Source organism: Cyrtonyx montezumae, unplaced genomic scaffold, assembly GCF_038088225.1.
Source record: "Cyrtonyx montezumae isolate F1298 unplaced genomic scaffold, pur_monq_1.0 scaffold_3, whole genome shotgun sequence".
Lineage (NCBI taxonomy): Eukaryota > Metazoa > Chordata > Aves > Galliformes > Odontophoridae > Cyrtonyx > Cyrtonyx montezumae.
This window is the reverse complement of record NW_027072034.1, coordinates 86,014,760-86,039,212: the sequence shown is the minus strand read 5'-3', so window position 1 is coordinate 86,039,212 and position 24,453 is coordinate 86,014,760. Positions and strand designations below refer to the sequence as shown.

The window sequence follows — 24,453 nt, the reverse complement described above, 5'->3', positions numbered from 1 at the left end:
GATTATAAACCACCAGGGCAGGGCTTGTGCACCTCATTGTCCACAGGAATTCCCATTCTTGCAGACACAGAATACCACCTGTGCCCTGTGTGTGTTGGGAGGAAGGGACAGTGCCACTCACAGCAGCCCTGCCAAGGCAAGACCCACAGCAGTGCAGGGTCAGGGTCCCAGCCTCTCTGGGCAGCAAACTTCAGCTCTGCATAGGGAAAACAGAACTGGACATAGAGGCCAGGAGTGGCAAAAGATTTGGTGGTGTGCCTTTTGGCAGCCACTTTAGTGGGATGCTGCGAGGGGATTATCTTGGCCTCAATCTTTTTTAATCTCTCCCGGAGCTTTGGCCCAAGCCTGAGATAAATACCTTTTAACGGATCTCATCTGACGTCAGGAAGCCATCAGTCTAATCACCCAAGCCACCTTTGGGTAGAGCAAGCCAGAGCTATGGACACTGGCCCCACACCCCACCAAAAGGGTTTCGACAAGCAAGAGACAACCAGCAACCCCATGTAAATCTCTAGGAAGAACCTGTGGATGCTCGGACCTTGTGGACCTCCTTATATGGATGGGGAATTTCAAATGTGGGCATCAAACTTTCTTTTTCCCATGATCCTATCATCAGGGGAGATCAGGAGGCAAAAAGGGTTGCTGATGCATGATTCCCAGGCTTGCATATTAAGGAAGTGTCAGGATTAAGAAGGGGGAAAGGCTTCCCTGCTTCAGTACAGCTTCTATAGCACTGTGGGACTGAGGCAACACAACACTGTCCACTTGGCAGGAACCTCGAGCCAACAGCAAGGAGGGAAATGCTTATGCACCTCTGACAAAACTGGCCCCAACTGTTCCAACTTCTTCCCTTCCATACCACATTTGTGGCCTCTATGCAGCTCTCATCAAGGCCTGTTTCAATAGCTCTGATGCTTACCAACAAAATGGTCACTGCTCTTTTTCATACTTCATATCCATCTCATTCAATTCCTGTTTGGCTACAATATAATCCCATCTCTGGACACTAATCCCCTGGGCAGTAACAGCAGATTGTCTCTATATCAGCATGGAAAATGATAAACAAAATATCTGTTTCAGGGACAGTTTGTTACACAAAGAAAAAAAAAGAAAAGAAACCTCACTCCAGGAAAACGTGCATGTATAGTGCTTTTTTTTTTAAGGTAGCTCCAACCTTTTCCAGGGGTAAGACATAGCAGAGCTTTCTTGCTCTGTTGGAAGTAGATGGCATCTGGACAAATACTTTGTTTGTTTTCTTTCATTAAGGGCTCAATCTCCTTCCATCATTTGTTAATTAAATTTCCATCAGCAACCCATCTGCATGTGTCCCTCCTCGTGTACAGACTCAAGCTCTCACTATGTGTGTCCAGAACTTTCCTTTTATTCCATACATTCACAGCATCTCATCTTCCCTTGCACATGCCAGTATTGAGGTTCTCAAGGTTTGCAGGCAACAAAGGAAATCCAGAGGCTTCTCCCTTGAACTCCTGAATATGAGACAGCCCTTGCTCCTCAAAGTCTCCAGGCTCCTCCTAGCGCTCTCTGCTTTGGCCCCAGAGGACCAAAGAAGCTTTTTCTGAGAGGAGCCTGGCAAGGAGGGCCTGCCTTTCTACTTCTGAAAGACACAAATATATTGGCAGGGCACCAAAGAAAGATCCTGGTGTCACTATCTTCAGTACTCTGTCCCTGCTGCCATTTTTCAGCTGCTGGGCAGTCACAGAGAAGAAAATTGCATTTCCTTCCCATCACTATGGCTCTAGCATGCTAATAAACTGCTCCAGGCATCTGTGGTCCCGCTACTACCAACACCTGTGAATCCACTGTGTGTGCCAGTCCTGCCCAGTGCCCCATGTACTTAGAACTCATCTCTGGCCCGCAGTCCCTTGGGGTGCTGCATGCTCTCTGAGCCAGCCTTGTGCCTCTGGCTTGTGGGCCTGGCTCCACCATTGGGAATAAGAGGCTCTGGGGAGGATCTGCTGCTGTGATCAGCCCCCTGATATTCTTCTCCATCAGGATGGTTCTCTTCCGCAGCTCTCTGCTCCATCATTTCCTCTGCCTTCACCCGCTCCTGCAGCCATAGAGAAAAATGATGTAAGCATCTCCCTTCTAGGACCTCAGACCTGCTCACCACGGCTGGAAAGACACATATGGTCTTTGTCACATCCATCCAACCCTGCCAGAGTCCATTCTCTCTTGCTGGACTTATCAGAGGCTGACTTCCTCCACTGGGTATCTTGTCAGAGAACAACCATGAACTCCTGCCCCATGGGGAAACTCAAAAGCGATTCCTCAGAGGAGTTGATCTACTTTGAAGGTGTCTGAATACTTTTCTCTCTCCAGCATGGACCTTTACCTGCTCAGCATGCTCCGCAGAGTGTGTGTACCAGAGAGCAATGGCACAGCGCCTGCCTCGGCTCACTGCCCGCACACCGTGGGGATTCTCCTTGCCAGAGCTGAAAGCTACCAGTCTCCCACACTTAGGACGCACTTTAGCCTGCCAGAAGATAGAAGGGACAATGAAACCAGCAGCCCCTTGCTCTGGGGTACACCATCTTTCTACAGGCATCACGCTGTCCACAGACTGGAAGAGCCTGAAACGCCTCTGGTAGAAAGGAGTTAACCTCTTTTCTGTTTGAGATTTGCTTTGATTTGCCTTTAGCTGCCCCTATTTGAATTTGCCACACTAGTGTTTGGTGGGATCCAATTACCAAGCAGCTGCCTTCCACCTAGTCTAAATCTCATGATCTGTCCTCGGTCCTTCATTTGATCAGTCCCAGACCTACCGTAACAGTCACAGTGTCCATTTCAGTGAAGAAAAGGCTTCCACCTTGAAAGTCATCATTGAGGTAGAGAATGCCACTGTGGAAAAAAAGAAAGGACATATGGATGGTGAAGCTCATTCAACCATGGTGCTTCCTCACATTACTAGTCACAGGAGAGTGCAGCACCTAATTAATGCCTGAGGTTCAAACAATGACTCGATCAATTATCATGAGAATCCACTGGGGGTGTTAAATACAGCAGAGCTTAGCTCAGGGGAGTCCTGAGGCGCAAGCTGCAGGAGGCCTGGAGAGTACTCCATGGAGTTAGATCCACAAACTCATCCTGGTTTTTGTTTTTTTTCTTAAAAACTCTGCAGCATGCACTTGTGGTACTATTGTGACAAAGCCCTGGGCTAAGCAGACCTTAGTCCTGACCTGGTATGACCTTGTTTGTGTTTTAACACTGTGAACAATCCATTGCCTGGAAGAGGAGATAGATCAACAGAGTGTTGTGTCTTAAGAATCAAGGAATAGAGGGTAACACAGGAATGGTGCACGTGGAAAAGAAAACCAAACCAAGAAATTTCTTTACTTGTACACAACAAAAAGAGAGGCAGTGAGGTGACTGTGAAGTGCAGGTGAGACCACAGTCAACTAAATGAAAAAAAGAACCATGAACTGGGTATGTTCATACTCAGTTAAACCAAAGAGAGAACGCCACAGGAACAAAAGGGGCTCATTACTGGGACTAGTTGCATGAAATAAATATCAACACTATGGATGCTGAAGATTAAAGACATAATTACAATTACACAATTACCAGCCCCGGAGTCCATAAAGTCCATAAAACCCACAGGGTTTTAAAAACACTCAAATAAAGGTCGTAACACAGGACTAGACAAAAGCTATGACTGCTTTCAAGGAGCAGGAGGATAGTGATATTGGCTGAGGCATAAACAGGCCAATCAACTTGACATCAGCAGTCTGCAGGGCTTTCAAATCCATTTCTGAGGAGACAGATAACTGAAGGACAAGAGGTACATGGAAAGCAGTTTACATAGAATCATAGAGGTTGGAAGGGACCTCAAGAGATCGAGTCCAAACCCCTGCTAAAGCAGGCCCCCTACACCAGGTCATATAGGTAGGTGTCCAGGTGGGCCTTGAATATCTCCAGAGAAGGAGACTCCACAACTCCCCTAGTAACATGTTGTACATGTAGTAGTTGTTACACGGATATATTAAAAGCACTGGGTTAAGTCACATAATCTTTGATAAAACCATTTCTCAGGGAAAGATAATGCGCTCCATTTGGTCAGTTTGGACTCTCCTAAGAAGTTTTCAGAACAGTGCCTCTAAAGAAATTACTAAGTAACACAGGGAAGGTGAAAAAGAGCATGTGAACAGCACACACTGAATAGTGCCCAAGTGGCTCTGATTAGACTACTATTCACCTGGACAAGGATTACTGCAATTCTTGAACCCCTTGGCTCAATTTTGTTTAATATTTAATAAATGAGTATAGCATAGATATACAGAAGAATTCCAGGAAGTTTTTGAATAATGTTTCTTAGATGGTCTGGAGCATAGGAGCCTCTTTCAGAAGGACAGCAGAAGAGCATGACCCTTATTGAGCTGGTTGGTCTACCACACTTCACTCTGCAAGAGGGCAGAAAACTAGAAACAGCTGAGTAGCATAGATCTAGGAAGGATGTTTTAATATATACTGATGTACAAGTCAGAGAATTCTACTGTTCAGAGAGCAGTGAGGTGATAGGATAAACCTTCCTGCAGAGGAAATAGAGAACTAACCAGTTCTAAGACAGAGCCTTCTAACTTTACGATTTGACCATACCAAGTTAATGTCTATGCAAGAAGGGAAATAGAACTAAAGATCCTTAGAAGATTTCCTCTAAGTCCCACACCCCTACTGTAGCCTGTTCAGAGCAAATTTATGCTCTGGGTTCAGCTGCCACTCAAAGAAAAGGCCTATAAGATTTTTTGGTGCCCAGGGATGAGATAGTGAATAGGGAAAAAAAAGCCACTGACAAAACAGTGAGCTGGTCACATTTGGCTGCAACGTGCAAGGCTTGTCACCATCTTGAAAACCTATTTGGTTCTTTCACAGAAGAGTAACAAAATCTGCAGTCTGGAACAACCATTCACATGGAATGGAAAATCCCAACACAAAGTACTGGTAGTGAATCCTGGGAGAGATCAATAGGAGAATGGTCACCAAAGTACACTAACAGCTCAAACAAAGGAAATTCAAGAAGCCTGGTTCTCCCTGCCCTGTGGACAATGGAAGAGTAAGATTGAGGAAGACATAAGATTCAAAGAAACATCTCTTGCTCTAAGTGCTAGCAGTAGACTGTAGCATTGTGAGACAAAAGACAACTTCATATCGTGGTTCTAGACCCAAGCAACCTCTCAGTCTCACTGTGCTTCCTGTCAATGCTGAATGTGGGGAGGGAAGAGAAAGCAGATCATCTTCCCAGCCTAGGGGAGGTGTATCACACCTCATTCTGAATCCACTGATGCAGATACAGCCCTCGCTTTGAGCCAATGACCCATTGGCTGGTTTTTATCAGCTGAGCTCATCCTTTCTTGGGGCTGGGAAGACATTTTGATCTCCACAAGCTCTAACGCAGACCTCCTTCTCTTACCTGTAGTCCCTGTAGACATAGGCAGGTGGCTCTTTCCAGCACTCATTCCCCTCAGGATCCAACAGACAGTTATCAGCATGCACAGGATGACTGAGATCCATGCGACCTTCCTGCTCTTCTGAAAAGGGAAGTTGCAAAAAGAAACAAGAGCACTTTAAATTTCAAGAAAAAATAAGGCAGAGAGTGAGGGACACATACGAGTAAAGGGAAGAGAGACTCCTGAAGGCGTGTGGCAGAGACTAAGTAAAAGGCTCTCCAGGGGACTAACAGGGTGAAGGACTCTTTACCCTCTACTGCTGTGCGGCACACAAGGTGTGTGAATGAGAAATGCAGTTTCTTTCCTGGAGTGAAGTAGGATTCTATGATTTTCCGTGATTTCTCACTGGCCTGCAGAAGCAATTTGGCATCTCTCCAGTCCACGTCCCCATTCTGGGCTAGCTACAAGTGAAAAACAAGCCTGTTAGAGTACTCACAGGGACACTCTAAGAAATGACACGTATACAGAGTACAGAACAGATATGTGAAAACTCCTATGGTCACGCATGTAAGAAAATAGCATTTTCTCATATAAATGTCAGGTGTGCATGTGTGCAGTGCAGTGATTCCTTCCCTCTACTCAGCATGTGAAGCTACATCTGGAATGCAGCATCATTTTGTGTCCCAGGATAGGAGGGATACTGGTAAACTAGAGTGAGTCCTCAGTGAAGTGTCCTAAGACAGCTGCCAATCTGGAGCATGTGACTTGGAAGAGGAAGTTGAAGGGCTAGGTTTCTTTAACCTAGAGAAGGCCAAAGCAGGATCTAACTACAGTCTCCTATCACCTGAAAGGCAGTTATAGAGAAGATGAAGCCACTCACTTCTTAGAGGGACACAGTGAAAAGACAAGAGGCAATGGGTGTAAGCTGCAGCAAAAGGAATTTTGGCTAGGTATAAGGAAAAACAACTTGTCCTTGAGATCTGTACAGCACAGAAAAAGGCACCCAGAGAGGACAGCCAACCTCAACCCTTGGATATATTCACCACTTGCATTCACAAAACCTTCAGAAATTTCATCCAGCCTTGAAGTTAGCCATGCTGTGAGCAGATGGGCAAAGCAGATATCTTCAGAAGCTCATTCCACCTTAAGTTATACCACTATTCTAAGCTATGCAAGCTGTAATACTGTTGTGGAGGGACAAGTAGCAATCTTGAACTGCTGCCTGGAGAGAGGTAAGATGCTTATGGAGCCCTCCACATACAATGAATCTAAAATATAAACATGGAGTTACAGGAGAAGCTGCTCATGCTCTCATCAGAAAGGAAACACACTCATGACCCAGTCCAGAGTGCTCTTCACAGAAAAAAACATGCTTTATGGACAAGAAGAAGATAGACTCACAGAGCCACTCACCTGCATGGCCTTCAGAACAGTTAACCCTTCAAATCTCTCATGTGGGGTGTGAGGGGACCGTCTCGCTCGGTAGCCTTCTCCTGTTCCTCTTGCTGCCTGGAACAGAACAATCCGGAGCGCACACATTAAACTGCCTTCCTTCTCTCTTCCCCAGCAGCACTACAATACTGCCTGCTGAGGATGAAGTGACACATATGGGAGCTCCTGTAAGACCCAGGCATCACCTTTGTCAGTCGGAGCAAGTCCTTACACTCAGACTCTGTCAAGACTCTGTCAAACACAACCCTCTGGGTTCCATTCATCTGTTGGGAATCCATGGTGACAGTGATACCCTCAAATGGCAAAGAACCTGTAGAAGTAAGTACAAATAGAGGTAAGCAAGCTTTGGCTAAGAAGCCCTGAGACACAAACTCCCATCCTGGATAAGGAAGTAAATAGACACTAGATATTCTCCAGGAAGACAGGACAGCTCCCCACAAGCGCCCATTCTTTGCAGAATGCCACATGCTTCGAAGGAACCAGAGCATCATCTGGGGAGCTGGCCTACAGCAAGTGCTTCAGGAGCCAGCAGACCTGGGGCTTGCTGGGAGAGCAGCAGGGAGCTGGGGACAGTTGAACGCATTGTGGACTACAAGAGTGCAACAGGCTCAGCCTCCTTATCCCAGAAGCATCTCCCATGCATCTTCCTAACTATCTCCAGTCCCAAAGAGAAGCAATGGGTATTGGTCAACAATTTGATCTTCTGATCTCTGGTCTTCTCCCCCCTTCCACCTCCTCTCACCTCTGGATAGTAAGGACTGTCAATGTACTCAGACCCTCAGAATGACCTGCTCCCCCACATGATACAGCAAGAGAGCCACTTGGGGTCAGTTCAAGCAAAGATGTGAGGACTGAGCCCTACAAGAGTACAGGGCCAGAAAGAATATAGGACTTCATTCTGCAGTCTACAGCATTCAGCCACCAACCATCTGGATTGGTGTTCTTCAGGGCAAGGCTTGCCCAAGCTGAATTGTCTGTTTCCAGTTTCCATTCTCCTCTGCTCTCTTTTTGTCCCTCTCAGAAAAAGTGCTGTTTGAAGTTGGGCTGGTGGAGTTGAACCACGTTTTGTGTAGACACTCCTGTCTGTCCATGCCAGCTGCACTGAACAGGGATCTACATGTCCACAGGCTTGTCATACATCCAGGCAGCACTGACCTCAGCTTCTCCAGCCACAGTGCTCTTTAAGTTCCCATCCCAGAGAGGTACGCAGTGAGATTTTGCAAGAGTACACATGCATCACAGTTGGAGAAAAGAAACAGTGAGAAGACTTGCTGAGCCATTCGAGTCAGTCTGCATATATGTTAGCATTCAAATGTCTGAGGATGGAAGAAAAGACAGCATTTAGCCTAGCAGACTGCAACCAAACATTTCTTCAAGCTTTTTTACTCACCTCTCTTCTCTATCTCTTCTATATCCAGAGTTTCCTGCTTTTGCTTCTCCTGATCCTCTCTCGGGAGCAAGGGAAAAAACACAGACCAGGGCTGTCAGTACACAGAGCTATGTCTACCCTCTTCTGTGATCAGCATTTCACTTTTTATTCCTGTTTTACCCATTCCTCAGTATAATAGTATTATTATCCCCAGCTTTCAACACTTCCATTTCAGTCCTTGTGAACATATCCAACCTTACCTGTATTTTTGCTTTAGGTTTTCAGGAATCAGCTCGTCTGGAGTCCAAAGATCCTGTAGGATCAAATGCAGATGATACACAATGAAGCGAACTTCTCCCATAGCAGATCAGAACAAACATTCCATTCCTTGTCCCTCTTTTCCACAGATCAGACCAATGGTTCTGTTCTTAATCTGAGGACAGTAAGACTGGGATAATGTATATGCTAACTACAGCAGTTTCCAGCTACCCCTCATTTCAGAAGCAGCAGAAAGACTTTAGAAGATCCACCTCACAAGTATGTGGGGGTCCTGCTCATCAGCATCTGATCCTCTTTGATTCAGGTGCTAGTGAAGCAAGTTCTAGGAGCTGTCTTGGAGAAATCAAGGCAGGAAAATTAAGACAATACCATTACTTACAGGGTCATTAAAAGTTCCTCCTAGATGCTCCATGGCATAGTATATCATTTTCTTCTCCATCAGAGATCTCTGCACGTAATGATGAATGTTCTACGGAAGCAAAGAGGCTGTCAAACAACCACTCCACAACAGGCAAACCTATCCCGGCCCAGGGCAGAAACCTCCCCCAGCACACTGCTCTATGCCATGAGGGCCCATTCTGTCCCAAAAGAACCCTGCCTGGTATAGACTATAAGCAAACCCAGGTTCCAGTTTCTTCAGTCCTGAGCTTGGAACACATCTGATGTAAAAGACTTTTCCCTCTGTTTCCTGGACCTGTGATCCTTTTGTACGGGACAGGGGAGGGACAAGGAAGTACAGACCTGGGGTTGTAACTACCTCTCTTGCTGTGACAGCTGCATCTTCTCCAAGTTCCTTGTGGTACTGTTTCATTTTCTCCAATACTGCCTCATCCGTGGGATAGAAGAGCAAGTAGGAAGCAGCACATTCAGCAGCCAGTGCCTGGTTCCCAACTTGGGCAAGGACAAAACAGAACAAACACGTATGTCTCTGAAATACTTGGTATTAGCAGCAAATGCATACAGGCCAGCAGCAGCTGGTCCTGGTCAGGATGTGGCAGTAGGAGACCTGACTTTGCTAGGCAATCCCCTCCTAGCTGTGCCTCTACCAGTGGGTAGAAAATATAGGGAATGCACCACGCAAAGAACAGGTGTGCTTCCTTATATTTAGTGGAAGCACATTTAGAGGAGACAGAGAAATACATATATATATATATATAAATATATATATAAATGCATTTTTATATATGAAGGCTGCTCTGATAATAATGCCTCCTATTTTATTATGTTGGTCCATGATATTGGAAGTGAATTTTGGTCAATGGCAGTAGAGGTTGAAATTTACACCCATAACATTTTTGGTGCAACAGATGGCAGCAGATGGCATCTGACATGGAAATGTGAATGAAGCAAAGGTGTGTAACTGAACTCCACCATGTGGAAACAATTGCACCCATTGACAATCATTGGCACTTGCTGAACATTCATGGAGATAAACAATGGATGTGAGCACAGCAAAGCAGCGGGTGGTACATTTCAGCAATAACACATTCATAGCAGCTATGAAACAGTGGATCACTTCCACTGGTGTGGATTTTTATGAGTGTAGCATGCAGAGTCTTCTTCATTACTGACAAAAATGTACAGCTAACAGTGGTGGCTATGATGAAAAAGAGCATATTGTAGCTGCAAATGTGCTCTGTCAAATAGTATTATTGTACTCTTTGTATCTGTTGTAGTTTTCAAGGAAATAAGGCTTAGGCCTGTAGCTTGAACAAGCAAAGAGAGGCTCTGGGCAGTGCAGGGGAGATGGGGACAGGAGAGCAGAGGTAGAGCTCAACTGAGTGAGCCACTTCTCCCTGTGACATGGTGCCCATAAAGTTCAGAGGTAAGTGGAAAGTTTAGGGGTGCCACAGCATCACCTACTGGTCTGTAGCTCTACTCACCTTGATCATAGGCAAACTGCAGTAAATCAAGATGAGATGGTATGAAATCTTCTGTGGCAGAAATCCATCCTGGCTTTGTGGCTATTTCAAGGACACACTGCTGCCTGCATTTCAACACCTGAATATAATGTGCTGCAAGAAAGAGAGGCATGAAACCCAGCCGCTCCGACAGCCAGACAGGAGCACTGGAAAATGAGGCATGTTCACTGTGGGAAGAATTGCCTTCTTACCCATTGCTCTGGGCCTCTAACACTACCTGCAATAGCTTCATACAGGCCAGGCTGTAAATCCTCCTCCTCCTCTTCATCCTCCAGTGGTCCTTCACACAGATCACGGCACTCTTCAAGCGCTGACAGCGCCTCCCTGAGTGACTCCTCCAGTCTGTCCACAGCCTTCAGGTACTCATCTGCATTGTAGTGCCGGACACCGGCCTCGTACGCTTCCTGCGGAAGACCAATCCACGCTCCTCATTAGTGTGGGTGACACCAAAGGACTCCCTGAGACTGAGTCACTCCCAAGACGATGCTGACATCTAGGGGCCCGCCTGCAGTGACAGCCATTCCACTGGTCTCAGACCCAACGCACTTCTGCACGGCCCTGCAGCTTACAAAAATTGTCACCACAACAAAATTGTGCCCGCACTGAAGCATGTACATCTCATCTCAAGCCATGGACCTCGTGTGAGAACAGATGAGGGCCCCACACCGGTCCCCACAATGTGGTACGAGAACCTGGTTCTGCATCAGACCCTCACCCAGTGTGGTGCAGCCTCCAGGTCTCGGAAGTTGTCCGACTTCACCCCTGACATACGCCGGTACTTCTCTATGTCCTCGCGCATCTGCAGGTGTTGAGGATTGGCGACAAAGTACGTGTGAGCAGCAGACACCGCTTGGTCCAGTTTCTTCAGCTGCAGAGAAAAAAAGGACGCGCGCGTCACTCCCGCTTCTCTTCGGGCCCACCCCTGGCCACAGCTAACCTCTGTGACCATGGCATCGGGCTGCCACCCAAGTCTGCCCCACGGCGAGGTGCAGCACGCGTGGGGCACCGGGCACCCGCAGCCCGCTCCCCGAGCCCGGCTGCGGCACAACCTATTCCTCCCCCCGGCCCCGAGAGCGGGCCCACCTGGAAGAAGGCCACCTGGAGGTAGTTGTAGGGCTCTCTCCGCTCGAAGTCCCGCTGGATGAGCAGGCTGGCGCGGTGCGCGGAAGGCGCGGTGCCCAGCCGGCTCCCCAGGCAGTGCTGCAGGCAGTCTGCGCGCTGCAGCACTCGGTCGAAGAGCGCGGCCTCCCAGGGCCCGGCGGCCGGCGGCCCGCCGAGGAAGGCGGCCTCTCGGTGGCAGGCAGCCCGGCAGGAGCGGCGGGCCGTCCGCAGCCCCGCGTAGCTGTGCAGGGCGCGCTGCAGCAGCTCGGCCGCCCGCCCCCAGTCCCGGGCGAAGTACGCCCGCACGCCGTCGGCGTACAGCAGGTCGTACGGCACCAGGCGGCCCGCGGCCGGGGACGTGGCGGCGGCGGCGGGGAGGAGGAGGAGGAGGAGGAGGCAGAGGAGCGAGGCCATGGCCGAGCCGCCGAGCGGGAGGAGGAGCGGGAGGCGGCGGGGGTCTACGGGCGGGTGGAGGCATCGGCGGCCCCGGCTGGACACACCCAGGGGGCCGGGCCGTGAGCGGGCTGCGAGGATGCGGGAGGGATGCGGGGCACAGATGGGGCTGCGCGCCGATGTGCTGCGGCCGTCCGCTCGTGCCGGGCCCCAGGAGCGGTGCTGCAGCCCTGCCCGCGCTTCGCGGGCGTTTGGACCAAGTCCGGGCTGGGCCCGTGCGGCACTGCTGCGGTTCTGTGTCCGGGCATCCACCAGGCCACGGCTAACCTGCTTCCTTCGAGCCGTGGGACCTTGGCCCTCTGACAGAGAGGCACTGAAGAGGTCGCAGCAAGTTTATCAGAACCCCTGCAGGACACGCATCAAACTGGCGGAGCCCTTGCCTGGTGGTGCAGGACAACGTACATGCCACAGTCCACCTGCTGCAGCCACCCTGTTTGCTTGTGGCTGCAGCTACAACCAGCATGAGGAAGAGGAAGGTTCATCTCCCATGTGCCATGCTTCCAGTAGTTTTGTGCAGAGCAGGAGCTAGATGTAGCCCTCACTGTTCCCAGCTTTGGTGGTGTGGAAGCCTGGAGCCCTGCATGTGGAGGCTTTGGCAGCTTTTCTGAGCTGGCTGCTGCCTGGATGAGAAGTTTGGGCTACAGTGTTTTGTGCAAAGTCATGAAGTTTCCACTGTGTCAACAGATTGCACCAGTGGAAATGCTACCTTATGAGTCAGGGTCCTTCTGGAAAGGATTTAAGTTTTCAAAACAACGCTGCTTCAAAAATCACAGAGGCCGCTCCTGTTTAGTTGTAGGCAGCCTAGGTCTCCCTTGAAATGGAGAGGAAATCTTTACACCCCCTCTCCAAATGGTGACTCTTCAATATGGGCACTGATCCCTCCCATGAGCTGCAGGGCATCTGCTGCCTCCCAGAGACACTAACAAGAGGGGAAGCGCGCCTCGCACGTTTGGCATTTCCCTTCTAGAAGCCAGTGAATCTTCATTAAACACTGGGCCAATCATCTTGTTTCTATGGAAACAAAATTATTACTAATATATTATTTTAAAAACAGACACACGGTTGACACTCCAATATAGAATTTTAATACCATTCCGTGCTTGCCTCGTCTCTTAGGGGAGAGCGAACGCAAGGGTGGAGTTCACAAAGGGACAAGACTGCCAAGGGTGCCAAGTGGCTGCTGCAGCGGTGGGTGTTTGTAACCTGAGGGCAGGCACAGGCTGTCCATGTCTATGAGCTCCATTCTGCAAATCTGCCACACTTCTCTTACCATGGGGTGCCACGTTTCCTGCCTGCTTGCAAGAAAGATGAGAATGTCAATTAGTAATCACGTCCCGGGACAAGGGGAAGGTTGGAAGTTTTATTTAAAAATCATGATGGCACTGAATGTTTCTGATGCTGTCTCTCATAATTTGGGATCCTGGAGGGCCTGTGCTTCACGGGCCTCAGGGGTCCTTTCATGAGGTGCCTGCTCCTCATCCTGCAGATGCCAGGCCTCGCTGCCAGCCAGCGAGCAACACCGTGGCCAGTCAGTACTCTCCTCCCCCCTGCTCCCGAGAGAGAGGCGGCGATCGCGGCATGCCGCAAGTGGGAGACGGGAGTGCCGTGGGCTGCAGGCCGGGCTGGGCTGCGGTGTCTCATCGATGAAGGTGGTGATCTCATCTCGGAAGAAGCAGGCACTGGAGCTGGACCCCCGGGGCACCAGTCCACCCTCCAAAAACTGCCGTAGGGATGTCAGCTCATCTTCTGGGGGCTGCCGGCGGTGCTGATAGTCATGCAGCTGAGGAGGCAAGAAACTGGGGCCTCCAGGCTTGCGGAGGGTGGAAATGCGGATGTCGTCAGATGAAGACCACTTGTGTAGGAAGGATGGAGCGGAGCGGTGGGCGGAGAAGATGTTAGTCTCATCGTGTGACATCCTCCGTGAGATAGGGACCTGGGTGATGGAGAAGGAGGCAGGTGATGAGAGACTTAGAGAAAAGACAGGCTGGAAGGGGAGTATCTGAGGCCTTCTGAGAGAAGTCTAAAGGACACAAACGAGGAAGACAGACAGAGAATGAAATAGGTTGTGGGTCTGCACTACTAGGTTTCAGCTCACCTGCAGGTAGTGCACCTTGTCCTGGGGCAACAACATGTGGTGCATTGGTAGCAGTTTGATGTCCCGAGAGTCCCGCTTCACAGCTGCAGCACCGTTGGCATCAAATCTCACTTTGCAGATCCTGCCATCCCCATAATCATCACACACACCATCTGTTGGCAAAGAGAAGAAAGGCAATCAGAAGATGAGCATTATCAGAGCACCGAGATGTCACACTAACACCTGTCTGACCTCTGCCACCCTGCTTGCAGCCATCAGGACTGATGTCTGAACAAGGACCTCTGCTTTCTGCTTCCAACAGAAAGTACACAGAGACCATCTCATTTCTTTTGTTTCCCTTTGGACTCTTCCCCTGCCAGGACTTGGACCTTTGGATCAGCTGGTTGGGCTGAGGGCTGCTGTGTCTTTCACTACATTTTGACAGCTATGCGTCTCTTGCATCTTCTGTGAAGGATGTTGCACAAATTTTTTGGGATGCTAGTGAATCCTAAGGCAGAAAGTAAAAGGCAGAGCATTCTCCAGAATATATTTTCTCATGGTTGCTGCCTTTAGGCTCTAACACGAATCCCATACAGCCACCCACATCTCTCCCAGTGTCATTATGTCCTTTTCCCAAGGAAGGCAACACTCTCCTCTATAGTCTTTTGGGAACGGGGTTACTGAAGAGGTGACTGACAGGTGGTGAGGAGCTTACCATCATCCCCGTCTTCCTCAGACATGATAGCCACACACTGCTCCCAAATGGTGCGGAGATCTGCTCGGTAGCGCTCGCAGGACCAGATGAAGGAGGGGAGCAGCAGAGTCTGTACCATGGAGCACCAGAGCACAGCCAGGACCATCCAAGTGGGTGCCGTGTCATAGCGCAGGCTAAAAAAGCTCACAACCTTCAAGAGAGGAGAGAGAATCAAGATTGTGAAAGAAGACAGACATGCAGATAAAAGGAGAAGGAAAACAGGAGCCACCTCGGTAGTAGAACATAATCTGTCATTAAAGGGTTTCTCAAGTTAATATGCAAATGCCTTTGAAAAAAAGCGTTCCTGGGATGTTTCCCCAGGTTTGCTGGAGCATACTCTGAGCTGCGACCTCTCTAATGTGAGACCTGGTGTTAGCATCCCTTCTTCCCTATGCTCATTAAGAGCTTGAACTAAATAGGCACAAAAGACACAGCCACAGGAAAAAAAAACTGTGACTAAGCCTCTGTTCTCTTAATAGTTCCTTTTGAGAACTTCCTCCGCTCTCCAGTTTTGCATAGAATCAACCAGCCAGCAAAAACCTGAGTGCTGACTACAAACATACTAGCAGAAGGAAAAATAAACCTCTTTGCAACAGCTTCTAAAGCTGGTGCATCAGCTTTCCAGAAACAAATTGCAATAAAAGCAATCTCATCCTTTTACCAAGGTAGATTCCCCTGTACATTTGCAGAATAATTTCCTCTCCAGTCTCCTCTTAGCCACTTAAAACTCTCACAGTGGTTTTAGCTGTGGTGTGGTGCATATTCCCCAGGCTTAGACTTGTCTAAAAAAAAAATGTTCCTGCGGAAGGGTGAGGGAACTACTGCAACCTTTTTAAAATTGTCCCTCAGAATAAGATTCAGATGTGGCAACTCTCTGGCTGGTGGATGGAAGATGGAGTTTCTTCATTAAAATCTGAGAGAAATGGAAATCCAGTCTAACTACAGATTGTGAAGGGAAAGGAAGAACCCACTGCTCACCAAGATGGGCACCCCCGTGAGTGTGTCGTACAGGAAGACAATAGCACTGATGAGGTTGGTCATCTGCAAGGAGGTCTTGGCTGACTCGGAGCCATCCAGTGAGGACCTCCTTTTGCCTCGTACATCCTCCACCACGATGGCTGGCACGTTGAAAGTGTTGTGTGCTGATGAGCAGGACGATGCTTCCTCTGGCCTCTGATGGCAGCACTGCCGTCGCTTTCTGTGTGCCCACAGGGTCTGGTAGAAGGTGATTCCCACACACACCAAGCCCATGACGATTCCTCCAAGGAGCAGGAGGCTGAAGCAGACACCAAAGCCCAGACCTATCTTGCTGACAATGAACTGGCAGCCACGAGCGTAGTACCGCTCACCGTTGTTGTGCCAGCCGATGGAGGGCAGGGTGGAGAGGATGAATGATACCATCCAGATCCCCATGACCGCGTGCAGAGCCTGCTTCTTGGCATTGCTCAGCCGGTAGTTGACTGGCCACCTCACCATCCACATTCGGTGGTAGGAAAGGGAGGCCACCGTGAAGCAGGTGGCCAGTGCCAGGGTGTAGTACGTGGACACGAAGACCTTACAGATGCTCTCATTCCAGTCGTAGTTGGAGGACTCACGCCGCAGCTGCACCACAGCGTAGGTAGTGAGGGGCACCGCTGCCATGAGGATGTGAGTCCCAGCGAGAAAGCACAGCAGCAGCTCCAGGGGCTTGTGTTTCTGTTGCTTGGCCGTAATGCTGAGGATAATCCAAGAGTTGGCCAGCAGGGCTAACATCCCACATGCCAGCCACCACAGTGAATTGTTGTGCAAGGTGGACTCTGATTCAGAGTCCCCCATGCTGTCCTCCTGCTAGGGCGCACCCTGTCCCTGCCTCTGGGTTACCGTAAGAGGGTGAACGAGACTTCGCACTGGGGGAACCACGTCCCTCCTCATCTGCTGCTGCGCTGAGGCAAGGCAGATGCAGGCGTTCCTCAAGGCATTGTCACCAGGCACGAGGCAGGACAGCCTGCATCTCTGTCTCACTCTCAGTCCTCCCTTTTCCTTTTGTTCGTTTATATTACTTTCACTTGATCTCTTTCTCCTGTTTTTTTCTGTTGTCCTCTTTCCCGTTCTTTCTTCCACCTTCTTTCTTTCTCATGAAATCTTGCCAGTGCTTCTTCCCTCAGTCTCTCATGCTCACTCTTTTTGTCCCTCCCCATCTATTTCATTCCTTTCCTCCACTCTTCCCTCGAAGAAAAAGCTCTCCTTACTTCGTGTGCTTCCCAGACACCTTCTGTCTGAGGGACCACCTTCTACTAGTGAAGGCTCCAAACAAACGGGCTGCTGGGACTCTGAAGAGTCTGACAGCAACAGGCACCTGTTGCCCAGCGTCCCACCAAGCAAGGGGCTAGCAGAGAGCTTCAGAGAAGACAGGAAGCAGGACAAAGATCCCACAGATATGGTGAGAATACTGCATGTACAGTGTGTAATCTCCCACTCAGCAAATGGTACTCCCGTGGCCAGATGCCTGCTAAATCAGTCAGAGTCAACAGGGAGTGAAGGGTGAGGAGGATTCAGAGAGCTCCCTAAGCAAGACCCTGCTGCACTTTCACTGCACTGTCTATTTTGCTGCCCTCCAGGGCTCAGCCTGCTTTTTCAAGTTTCCCTGTGCAGCACAGGGCAGAGCTGACAAACAATGAGGAGATGGTGGGGAGGGGGGCAATCTCTTACAAAAGCTCCCTTGGAGATTCAGGGCGTGAGGTTCACTGTAGAAGAGAGAAAAGAGAAAAAAGTAATTTAAGATCATACTATCTCCTCCGATCTCCCTCTCTCCTTGCTCACACAAACACATTGTCACAATTTAGGCTTTGCAGAGCTCTCCCCTTGTCTTTCAGAGAACAGAAGACCCAGATTTGTGCCAGTCCCTCAGCTCAGATTCTGGCTGCCAGACACTCTGTGCTCCCTGCTATTCCAGTCCTAGGCTCCCCACCCAAATCATTAATAATGCCATTCTTATAACCGACGGCCCCATCTGCACCGCTCCCTGCCGTTCCATTTCTGCTCTCCTCACACATCCCTCACTCCTGATGTACAGCTCCCACATCCACGCCAGTCTTTGGACCTCTGCTTTTTCTGGTAGCACTTGCCCCATCCACCCAGGGTTGCAATCCACGGCTCCAACAACTCCCTGCAGCCCCATGGCCCTGATGCACGAGTTTCTTGGCCAGCACACTTGAAGTTTCTGTTGAAGGAGCTCTCCAGACATAGCCCAGCTGTAAGTGGCCCTGAGGCTGCTCACCTATGCCTGTGACTCCAGTGCTGCCAGCTCAGTCTCTCTCCTGCCTTTACCTACACGGTATGCCCCTGCAGTATGCTCCAGAAAGACAAAGGCCTGCTCTGGACCTTGTCCTAGACAGTGCAAACCCAGTCTGTCTGTGGGTGGATCAGTGCCTTCTGGGTCACCGCATTTTATCAGCCCCTTGGACTAACTGAGGCTTTTACTCCTTTTCTCCCTGCTCAGAGCAGGTTGTCGTGGCTTGCTCAGAGATGCTCCTATTCTACCGCACCCCATCTTTTCCCCCTGAAAACTACTGGAGTGGCAGTGAGGCCTGTGCCCTTTGCAGGCAGTTCAGAGGCCGGCCAGCCCTACTAATCCCCGGGGAACGAATCTTTCTGCAGTCTCTCTGTCTGCTGCCCTTCCCAACCGGCTTGCTCTGGTGGCCCACGCTGTTCCTGGATGAGGCATAAGACCTCCCGCGCCTGCTCCGGGGCCCAACACTGCTCCGAGCTGCGGTCCTCCAGCATCCGGAGAGCCTCTGATCCGCTGCAGAACGGCCGGCCCCGTAAGCCCACCCTGCCCCGGCCGGAGCCGCTCGCTCCCCACCGCCCTTCACCCAAGCAGCTGGGTAGGGGGACCCGGACTGCGGGGAGAGGGAAACTCGTGGGACTGTGATTCGGGGAGGGCGAGGCAGGGGGTCGGGGGGGGGGGAGGGCAGATGAGACGGAAGAATCGATGGGAAGCGCGGCGAAAATGGGAGCGACGGGTGCAAGCGTGCCCCCGACGCCTTCCCGTTCGGCTCCCGCCCGGCAGCTCGGCTACTGCGGCGGCTGGAGGGGCGGAGGGCCAGGTCGGGCGGCCCCGAGCCGAGCCGAGCCGAGCCGTGCCGTGCCGTGCCAGGCGCGGGGCGTCCCGGGGCGCAGCCGTGCCCGCCGCCGCCGCCCCACGCGGGGGCCGAAGGCGGCGGCGGCGACGCGGGGGCGGCGGCGGACCGCCGGGACTCATCTTACCTCTCGCCGGAGCAAACGCTGCCATGGCGACGGGCGCCCCGCGCGGCTGTACGCGCCGCTGCCCGCCTGTGCCGCCCCCGGCCCCGGCCGCTGCGGACGCCGCAGGCAGGCGGCGCGGCCCCGCTCTCCGGCCATCCGCCAGGCGGGGCGACGGCGAGGGGCGAGGGGCGGGGAGCCGGCAGCGGGAGCTCCGCCGGGCCGAGCAGCCAGGGGGCGGGCCGGGACGGTCGGCGCGGCGGCCGCCGCCCCAGCCTGAGCCTCGGCCCCTCCCGGCGGCCGCAGGGCGTGGGAGCCGCGGGCGGCTGTACCCCTCGCGCGTGGGGTGTGCGGTCGCCCCGAGGAGCGGGAGCCGGGCGGGTGGGCCAGGGCCGGCGGTCCCCGGAGGAAGAGGGCTCCGGGAGGAACCGCGGGCACCCGCCGCCTAGGCTGAGCTGCGGCTGCGGGGACGGCCCCCACGCCACCAGGCTGCGGAGCGTCCCGCGAGCGGGGGAGCGGGGAGCGGCGCTGGGAGGAGTGGTTCAGTGGTGTCGAGGGGGCACGGCTCGCTCCTGCCGCGTCCTCTCGGAAAAGCAGTTGGGTCGGGAGTCCTCGCAACGCAACGGGCACCCGTTCTTCTCCATTTAGTGCCTTGCTGCTGAAGGGACGGCGCCAGCACCTCCTCCTCCTGCAGGGCTCCCAGAATCTCGTACCTCCATCAGCGTTGGGTCGGTTGGAGCCCGTGTTTCTGGACACTTCGAGGCAGCTGCGTTAGAGCCTCCTCTTGGATCAAGAGCACGTGAACGATTCAGGTGAAATGGGCCGGCCAGGTTGGCTTGCAGAGGAATTGTTGAGATTGCTGAGAAAGATGTGTGGCCCCAGTGCTGGCCTTTGGCGCGCAGGACCTACCTTCAGGCGGCAGTTCTGGCCTCCTCCATCATTTCTTCTCCGCCACGATTATTTGCGGGAGGTTTGTGCCTCGAATTGAGAAGGTCTGTATCCATAAACGCATATACATATGCAGCTCCAATTATGTCATTTCTATGAATTATTTAATGCGCTAACTTCCACATTTCCATCCACTTCTGATTCAGAAGTTGAGACTCCCCAGCAAGTTTTTGCCTACCTGTGTGGGTGAGCAGATTCTCCTGTATTACAGGGAAACAGCAGCTCCATCTTCCGGCACACTGCCCTGCCTTTGTGCCTTGCTCTCCTCTGGTGACAACATCCCACAGCCCAGCAGGGCTCTTAAAGGTCTAGGTGGGGATGTCCCAGACTTTGAGTCTCTGGAAGGCCTGGTGTCACCTGCCACAGGGCATCTGACAGTGTCTGGTGGCATCCTGGCTCAAGGTGAGCTGACAAGGCACTGAGCAGCAAAGAAGCAGGAAACCAAGCAGATCTCAAAGCTCTGTCAAATCATACAATCTCTATGGCAAATAGACAAGTTGTGATGAAAATAGATTTTATCACCTCTGAAATAGAGGTACAGATACCAGAAGTGAACCCCTCTGGACCCATCTCCTTTTGGGAGACACAGATGAGCACACACACTGTGGCAATTTTACTCCTCACAGAGCTGGGTGGGACTCTGGCCAGTGATCTGCTGTCGGAAGACTCAGCAGCCTGCCTGCATGTCCTAGGGCATACGGCACAAAGGAATACTTCCTTTACAATGCCTGTGTAGAAACTCCTTTCTGGAGAAGTTCACAGCATAGGGATCAGTATTCTTTCTGTCCAGTAGCTCTGCAGGGATACACTCTATGAAGAGGTGCCCCAAATGCTCAAAGGAAAAGATCTCAGTAACAAAAAACAAAATCGTGAAAGCAAAAGCATTAACAAAATAGCCAAATTCACTTCTGACAACAAGAGTTTGATGGTCTGCAGCTCTTGGGGTTCTGCTAGTGACCACAGTGGTCTCTCATGTTTCTCACAGGCCATGGGTTCAGCAAAGCCCATGTTCAGAGCCTTGGCATTAGGTCTGCCCAAGGTTTGCAGAGTGATGCTGGTGGCATGCTGGCAGCTTTCCTGGCACCCCTTTGGACTCTGCTAGCAGGGTGTGGTTAATGGCTAGTGGCAACTCAGCCAAGTAGATCCATGAGCATACTGCTCCTGAAAGGACAGCAACTGCAGTGTCAATTTATCATAGCCAAACCTTAGGTTCTATTTCTAGCACTGTATGAAAAGATGTAGTGAGATTTCTCAGTTAATTCATCTGCAAAATGGGCAAGTGCTAATAACTCATCCCAGGAGACAGAAGACCTTGTCTAACACTGGTCATGAGCTGTGCAGAAATACTAAGGGCTTGCAGGTATAGAAACCAGGTCTCAGACTTGCGGATGCTTGTTCACAGATGGATGCTTTTCCTCAGGCAGCTGGGCGCGTTCTGAAAGATGTTTCCCTTTGTCACAGATGTAAATATTTGTATGTGATATTGTCCTTGAGGAAAGGAGGTTCCAGGGCAGGCTGCTGAGATGCACGGTTGTTCTGAAACTGCATGCTGTTTTACAGAGGTGTATCCACCCTCCTGCTTCCCCCCACCTCCCCCTGCCCTGCTTCCTCTAGTTCTTGTTCTCTCTTTCTTACTGGCCCTATTTTCATCCCTCCTGGCCCCAGTGAAACCCTGGGGCAGTGACTTCCTCTCAGTAAGGGATGTAAAGATGTCATTTCAGAATGTAATTGTGCTACTTTTTAGAATTACTGAACACCACACAGAGAGGATAACTAGGAGCTCTGGAACCACTAATCTGGGAACGTGCAATGTCAGTAGGGAGCTGAAATGATTTCTTTGCTTTGGATTTGTAGCACAGAATTGCAGCATGCATTTTAATACCCATTTTCCCAGCTTGACCAAGCATGCCTGACTTCTGGATCCTGAGCCAGGCAGGAAGACCCCTCATCCCTTCTGATACCCTGCCAGCTGCTGGCCTCTGCTACCGGCCCTTCGTCTGCTGTTCTCTGATTCTTCAGACCTGGAAGACTTCCACATCTCTCAGGCTCAGCCAAGCTGGCAACAAAGCGAAGAGTCTCAAGTGCACAGCTTCCTCCCTTCTAGAGCTTGGGAACATGGACAGAAACATGCAGGGTCGTTTGGCTCTGAATTCTGAAGCGATGTGAGTGCTTTGCTGCAGAGCCTGTGGGAAGCATGAGTCACAGGGGCTGCCTCAGCAGATCGGGGCTGACAGCCTCCTCCGAGCAGCAGCCTCACACCATGGTCAAGGGCAGAAACAAGCTGGCAAGAGGTTGTGTGGGAGGACTTGGGGAGGTTGGGGCCTGTGCTGGTGTTGTTCCAGCTTGTGTGTTTCTAGTCCAGCTGAGGTGGGAATGCGGGATATCCTCAGGTGTGTCAAAGTCTCTTTGTTAGCACAGATCTGTGGATCCTGATCGGGATCTGAGGTTGGAACTGTTGTCCAAAGGACTGGAACTTTTACCGCTTTTGCACCCCGGAAACATGGGAAGCAGCAGTGCCGGAAACACCACTGCACTGGGGAAAGCCAACACTTCTCCATTTTTTCTAAGCTTTGGTTTTCTGTGATGTTCCCACACCACTGCAAAGAGCTCTGGGGCCCATTGTCATTTTGTGTCGCCTTATGTGACTTTCTGAGTCCTCTCATCATCTCAGGGCTCCTCTGCTGAGCTGTCACCACATGTCCTTGTGTTTGTCACTTTGAAGGGTTGTGAATCACTATAGCTAGTATTGTGCAGAGGCACTACTCCACTGCATAAGGTAGATATTCCCTTGTCACACCTATTGAAATGAGAAGTCTTCTGCACCCCCTAAGGAGGCTGAGTGCACAAAAAAGAGGGCCACATAGGAAGGGTGGGATAGGGCCTCTTGGCTTCTCATCTCTGAAACAGCCTAGCTTCCATACCACACGGGAGCGTCAGATATATCTGCGCTGATAACAGTGTTTTGTGCAATTTCATTCAAACTTCACTTCTTCAAGTGCACTGCACATAAAACTAACGCTAGAGGCAATGTAGGGCCATTAATGAATGAGGTGGATGTCCTGGTGACAGATGATACAGAGAAGACAGAGTTACTAAATGCCTTCTTTGTCTCTCTCTACTGCTGGAGGCTGTCCTGAGGAGCCCTATACCCCTGAGGCCCCAAAGGAAGTCAGGATCAAGGAGGAGTATGCCTCGGTTGATGAGGACTGGGTTAGGGACCAATTAAGCAATCCAGACATCCATAAATCCATGGGTCCTGATGGGATGCACCTACAGGTGCTGTGGGAGCTGGTGGAAATCATTCCTAGGTCACTCTCCATTAACTTTTGTAAGTCATGGGGAATAGGAGGGGTGCCAGAAGACTGGAGGAAGGCAAATGTCACCCCAGTCTCCAGAGAGGGAAAGAAGGAGGACCTAAGGTAACTACAGACTTGTCAGCTTCACCTCCATCCCTGGAAAGGTGATGGAACAACTTTTCCTTGGTGCTGTCTCCAGGCATATCAAGGATAAGAAGGTCATTAGGGGCAGTCAACATGACTTTGCCAAAGGGAAGTCATACTTAATCAACCTGATAGCCTTTTATGATGACATAACCAGGTGATAGATAATAGTAAAGCAGTGGATGTGGCCTATCTTGATTTTAATAAAGCATTTGACATCATCTCCCACAGCATCCTCACAGCTAAACTGAGAAAGTGTGTGCAAGAACTTCTTTACAATGAGGGTGATGGAGCACTGGCACAGGCTGCCCAGGAGGGTTGTGGAGTCTCCTTCTCTGGAGATATTCAAGACTTTCTGGACGTCTACCTGTGCGACCTGGTGTAGGGAACCTGCTTTGGCAGGGGGGCTGGACTCGATGATCTCTTGAGGTCCCTTCCAACCACTATGATTCTATGATTCTATGGAAGTGTGGTTTGGATGATCAGGTAGTGAGGTAGACTGTAAACTAGCCAAAGGAAGGCAGCCAGAGAGTTGTGGTCAAAGGGACAGAGTCTAGTTGGAGGCCTGTATCTAGTGGAGACCCTCAAGGGTGGGTACTGGGACCTGTACTGCTCAGTATATTCATCAACAACTTGGATGAGGGCACAGAGTACACTGTCAGCAAGTTTGCTGATGACTGGGAGGAGCGACTGACATGCCAGAAGGCTGTGCTGCCATCCAGCAAGACCTAGACAGGTTGGAGAGTTGGGCGGGGAAAAATTTAATGAAATATAACAAGGGCAAGTGTAGCGTTTTGCATCTGGACAAGAACAACCCTGGGTGCCAGTATAGGTTGGGAACTGATGTGCTGGAGAGCAGCAGATGGGAAAGGGATCTAGGAGTCTTGGTAGACAGTAGGATGACCTTGAGCCAGTACTGTGTCCTTGTGGCCAAGAAGGCCAATGACAACCTGGGTGTATTAGAAGGGGTGTGGTTAGTCGGTAGAGAGAGGTTCTCCTTGCCCTCTGCTCTGCCCTGGTGAGACCACATCTGGAATG

General features: G+C 50.9%; 2 protein-coding genes across 2 annotated transcripts; both read right to left on the bottom strand.

Annotated features, from left to right (window-relative positions):
• Nucleotides 1-1,189: 1,189 nt before the first annotated feature.
• On the bottom strand, nucleotides 1,190-11,954 carry P3H3 (prolyl 3-hydroxylase 3). Its single transcript, XM_065742213.1, has 15 exons — nucleotides 11,508-11,954; nucleotides 11,140-11,292; nucleotides 10,642-10,828; nucleotides 10,386-10,517; nucleotides 9,260-9,393; nucleotides 8,882-8,971; nucleotides 8,484-8,536; nucleotides 8,245-8,303; nucleotides 7,040-7,164; nucleotides 6,816-6,911; nucleotides 5,713-5,863; nucleotides 5,426-5,543; nucleotides 2,784-2,859; nucleotides 2,354-2,494; nucleotides 1,190-2,068 (listed from the first exon to the last, which is right to left on the bottom strand). The coding sequence occupies exons 1-15, from the start codon at nucleotides 11,937-11,939 to the stop codon at nucleotides 1,856-1,858; spliced, it is 2,160 nt and encodes a 719-aa protein (XP_065598285.1). The 5' UTR covers nucleotides 11,940-11,954; the 3' UTR covers nucleotides 1,190-1,855.
• A 1,099-nt stretch (nucleotides 11,955-13,053) lies between these two features.
• GPR162 (G protein-coupled receptor 162) lies at nucleotides 13,054-19,132 on the bottom strand. Its single transcript, XM_065742202.1, has 5 exons — nucleotides 19,052-19,132; nucleotides 15,785-17,529; nucleotides 14,768-14,957; nucleotides 14,074-14,225; nucleotides 13,054-13,911 (listed from the first exon to the last, which is right to left on the bottom strand). The coding sequence occupies exons 2-5, from the start codon at nucleotides 16,619-16,621 to the stop codon at nucleotides 13,384-13,386; spliced, it is 1,707 nt and encodes a 568-aa protein (XP_065598274.1). The 5' UTR covers nucleotides 16,622-17,529; nucleotides 19,052-19,132; the 3' UTR covers nucleotides 13,054-13,383.
• Nucleotides 19,133-24,453: the final 5,321 nt, after the last annotated feature.

What these genes read in the sequence shown, in the direction of transcription:
- P3H3 (XM_065742213.1), bottom strand. Translation starts at nt 11,939, where the DNA reads ATGGCCTCGCTCCTCTGCCTCCTCCTCCTCCTCCTCCTCCCCGCCGCC. An exon ending in TCCAGGTGGCCTTCTTCCAG is followed by an intron (nt 11,293 to 11,507) that starts GTGGGCCCGCTC and finishes TTTTCTCTGCAG; the next exon opens with CTGAAGAAACTGGACCAAGC. An exon ending in CAGCTGTCACAGCAAGAGAG is followed by an intron (nt 8,972 to 9,259) that starts GTAGTTACAACC and finishes TTGCTTCCGTAG; the next exon opens with AACATTCATCATTACGTGCA.
- GPR162 (XM_065742202.1), bottom strand. Translation starts at nt 16,621, where the DNA reads ATGGGGGACTCTGAATCAGAGTCCACCTTGCACAACAATTCACTGTGG. An exon ending in TCACGGGGGTGCCCATCTTG is followed by an intron (nt 14,958 to 15,784) that starts GTGAGCAGTGGG and finishes CCTCTCTTGAAG; the next exon opens with GTTGTGAGCTTTTTTAGCCT. An exon ending in TGAGGAAGACGGGGATGATG is followed by an intron (nt 14,226 to 14,767) that starts GTAAGCTCCTCA and finishes CTTTGCCAACAG; the next exon opens with ATGGTGTGTGTGATGATTAT.